This window comes from Limulus polyphemus, unplaced genomic scaffold, assembly GCF_000517525.1.
Source record: "Limulus polyphemus unplaced genomic scaffold, Limulus_polyphemus-2.1.2 Scaffold8360, whole genome shotgun sequence".
NCBI lineage: Eukaryota > Metazoa > Arthropoda > Merostomata > Xiphosura > Limulidae > Limulus > Limulus polyphemus.
In genome coordinates, this window is record NW_013673970.1 from 1 (window position 1) to 4,097 (window position 4,097).

The 4,097-nt window shown below is 34.9% G+C and overlaps 1 protein-coding gene across 1 annotated transcript in view; it reads left to right on the forward strand.

The window, feature by feature from the left end:
- Window positions 1-2,242: 2,242 nt before the first annotated feature.
- The window catches only part of LOC106475289 (Golgi-associated plant pathogenesis-related protein 1-like), a gene marked incomplete at its 5' end in the record, with an annotated part of 3,742 nt that continues 1,887 nt past the window's right edge, over window positions 2,243-4,097 (forward strand). The window contains 2 exons of the mRNA XM_013935982.2: window positions 2,243-2,410; window positions 2,760-2,837. Of these exons, the coding sequence (XP_013791436.2) occupies window positions 2,243-2,410; window positions 2,760-2,837 (246 nt within the window). The remainder of the gene's footprint in view (window positions 2,411-2,759; window positions 2,838-4,097) is intronic.

A 4,097-nucleotide genomic window follows, 5' to 3' on the forward strand; every position in this document is an offset into this window, starting at 1 on the left:
TTAGATCGGGTTCTTCAGGTACAGTAACTCTAGATCTGGTTTCACAGGTAGAGTAACTTTAGATCGGGTTCTTCAGGTACAGTAACTCTAGATCGGGTTCTACGGGTAGAGTAACTTTAGATCGGGTTCTACAGGTACAGTAAATCTAGATCGGGTTTCACAGGTAGAGTAGCTCTAGATCTGGTTTGACAGGTAGAGTAAATATAGATCTGGTTTCACAGGTAGAGTAACTTTAGATCGGGTTCTTCAGGTTCAGTAACTCTAGATCGGGTTCTACGGGTAGAGTAACTTTAGATCGGGTTCTACAGGTACAGTAAATCTAGATCGGGTTTCACAGGTAGAGTAGCTCTAGATCTGGTTTACAGGTAGAGTAACTCTAGATCTGGTTTCACAAGTAGAGTAACTCTAGATCTGGTTTCACAGGTAGAGTAACTATAGATCTGGTTTCACAGGTAGAGTAACTATAGATCTGGTTTCACAGGTAGAGTAACTATAGATCTGGTTTCACAGGTAGAGTAACTTTAGATCTGGTTTCACAGGTAGAGTAACTATAGATCTGGTTTCACAGTTCAATAACATCGATTTTCTCCCCAGCCGATCTTGGGTCGAATCGTTTTTCCTCTTTCCACTGTCATTTCATTCGAGACCATAGATTTGAAAGAGATAATGAAACCTAGTGACGGATTGTATATTATATGTATATAGTGTTTTTAGTTGTCTGTTACACACCACAGTGAACATATGTTCATACACCATTTGAAGTATATGTAGTACTGATGCTACTGAATTATTTAGCAAACACTCTGTTTAAGACAACTAGAATTTAATATACAGCCCGATCTATTAATGGATTTGCCACTTGTCACTGAGTTATTGAAGGTAATGGTGAGAAAGGAATAGATTAAAAACATGTTATTTAAAGTATATACAAAAATTTTAATTACTTTATGGATATCAGTAATGTAAAAGTTTGACTTGACAAAACAAAATTCAGCGTGTTCTCAGCCAAACTACTAAAAAAAAACAATTCAATGATAAAGTTTCCATAAAAATTAATATATTATATATAATTAATGTTCATCGTCTAACAGCCACTTTATACCTTGTAATAAAAAATAGAAAACCCTATAACTCGAGCAGGGGCAAACTGATGCAGAAAGTTCAACTTTAAACTGATGAAGAAAGGTCAACTTTAAACTGATGAAGAAAGTTCAACTTTAAACTGATGAAGAAAGGTCAACTTTAAACTGATGAAGAAAGGTCAACTTTAAACTGATGAAGAAAGTTCAACTTTAAACTGATGAAGAAAGGTCAACTTTAAACTGATGAAGAAAGTTCAACTTTAAACTGATGAAGAAAGTTCAACCTTAAACTGATGAAGAAAGTTCAACCTTAAACTGATGAAGAAAGGTCAACTTTAAACTGATGAAGAAAGGTCAACTTTAAACTGATGAAGAGCGGTCAATCTTAAACCAGTGAAGAGTGGTCAATCTTAAACTGATAAAGAAAGTTGAACTTTAAACTGATGAAGAGCGGTCAATCTTAAACTGATGAAGAGAGGTCAATTTTATACTGACAAAGGAAGGCCAATCTTTCGAAAATGCTCAGGTTATAGGATTTTCTATTTTCCGTCTTTATTTGATTTCTAGTGGAGTTTTTGAAACACCTTGTGTACAATTATAAAAAGGCTTAACCTTTGTTTCTTCATCTCATTAAAATTATACTATTATCTAACTCAATCACTTGGGAGAATGAAAAGAAAAATGTAATATATAGGAGATTATGTAATAGATAATACTTTATTGTTTGTTTTATAACCTATTGTTTCTTAATTACTATTATGTACTTTCTGGAACTCATATTTAAGTTTCAACCTCACATTTTATTTTCAATTATCTTCTCTTTACTTACCTATATCAACTTAACTTATACTTTGCGTACAGAACAAACGTTTTTAATCGTGAACTAGTTTAAGGGACAATTATGTGAGGTTTCAGCTGTACTCCTTCGATCAGGAATGGGCTAACCATCTTAACAACATTCTGCAGTTTCAGCTGTACTCCTTCGCTCAGGAATGGGCTAACCATCTTAACAATATTCTGCAGTTTCAGCTGTACTCCTGCGCTCGAATGGGCTAACCATCTTAACAACATTCTGCAGTTTCAGCTGTACTCCTGCGCTCAGGAATGGGCTAACCATCTTAACAACATTCTGTGGTTTCAACTGTACTCCTGCGCTTAAGAATGGGCTAATCATCTTAAAATATTTCTGTGGTTTCAGTTGTGCTCCTACGCTCAGGAATGGGCTAACCATCTGGCCAAGACAGACAACTTCCAACACCGATCTGATCGCAAGTATGGGGAGAATATTTACATGAGCTGGACTTCTGATCCTAAAACCCAGATATCTGGTAATTAAATATTCTATTACACCTCATTATAAATAAGACCCAGATGCCTGACTGTCATTAGAAATAAGGAATGAAAAACTGAAAAAAAGATTATTTTATCCTCATCAAAAATAAGGGATAAATACTCAGATCTCTGTTTTCATTTCGATATCTGAATTTATGTCAATCAAAAACTGTTTAATCCTTGTTATAAATATGGACGAATACTCAGATCTCTAATATTTAAAATTGCTATAAATCCATATAATTTGTTGGAAAACGTCCTAGCTTTATATTCTATGTATTAAGTCATAGACGTTATTTACACAGTACTTTATCACAACATTTGTAACTTTTCTTTCACTATCAGGAAGGGATCCAGTTGACAACTGGTATAGTGAGATTAAAGATTATGTCTTCGGGAAAGAGCCTCGAACCCTTGCCTCAGGTAAGACAATTTATAAGTATGTTTAAGAAAATAAAAGGGTATATTTAGCCCTTGACTTTCAGACTGATGGACGTTAATTTCTATGAAGTTTTTAGTCTCGCTTCAATCCGTGTCGTAATATTAAAGTTGAATCTCGATTCTGTGTTATTTTTGCCAAATTAATCCCACTTCTGATACCATTACTTCAATAATTTTTATTGTTGGTTGGGTACTTTTGGGTCATTCGTTACAAGAATAATGGAAAGTTCACTTAACAATGACAAAAATGTTTTATTTCTTCAATTTAATTATCTTGTTTAGCATAGCCAACGTTCATCATAGGCCTAAATTTATAAATAAGCTACGTCTAACAGAAATTTCACATACTTGCTAATTTGACAACTTTATTTATTCTTCGAAATACAAACTCGCTATTCAGAGCAATGAAGGGACTAAGTTACTAACTGGTTAAACAGGCTGGTTAAATCATGCACTGGTTAGTCATTAACCAACTAACAAACTCGCTAACTGAATATCTAACTAACAGATTCACCAACCAACTCCAGCCCACTCGCTTTATATATATATGGAGAAAGTTTCAGAACATTAGAGTCACGCCAACCACGTTATGCTCAATATCCTTCCGGCCAAACAACAATACAAATTTCGCGAAATGTCTAGGCTACAACAATACCGTTAATATTGCCCGATGGTTTAATACACTTTGGTTTTGTATCAGGCCATTTTTTATTATCCAAAAAATACCGGCTCGTTACACAAAGTATGCATGGTAGTCCGAATCAGTCACATGTCGGTTAGCATTCACCATATTTCTACAAGTAAATCTTCTTTCAACACATTTCATACATGTTGGCCAAAGAAAATCATGTTTACCAGCAAGTCTGCTTCGTATAATATAACCCATTTGTTAGCATCCAAGTGGTAAAATTGTGAACTTTGTTCCGGAGATTTCACGACAAACTTTTCATCTACTTCCTTCCTTCCAACTAACTATCAAACTATAGCACCCATTCTACTTCCTTCCTTCCAACTAACCATCAAACTATAGCATCCATTCTACTTCCTTCCTTCCAACTAATCATCAAACTATAGCATCCATCCTACTTCCTTCCTTCCAACTAACCATCAAACTATAGCATCCATCCTACTTCCTTCCTTCCAACTAACTATCTATAGCATCCATCCTACTTCCTTCCTTCCAACTAACTATCTATAGCATCCATCCTACTTCCTTCCTTCCAACTAACTATCTATAGCATC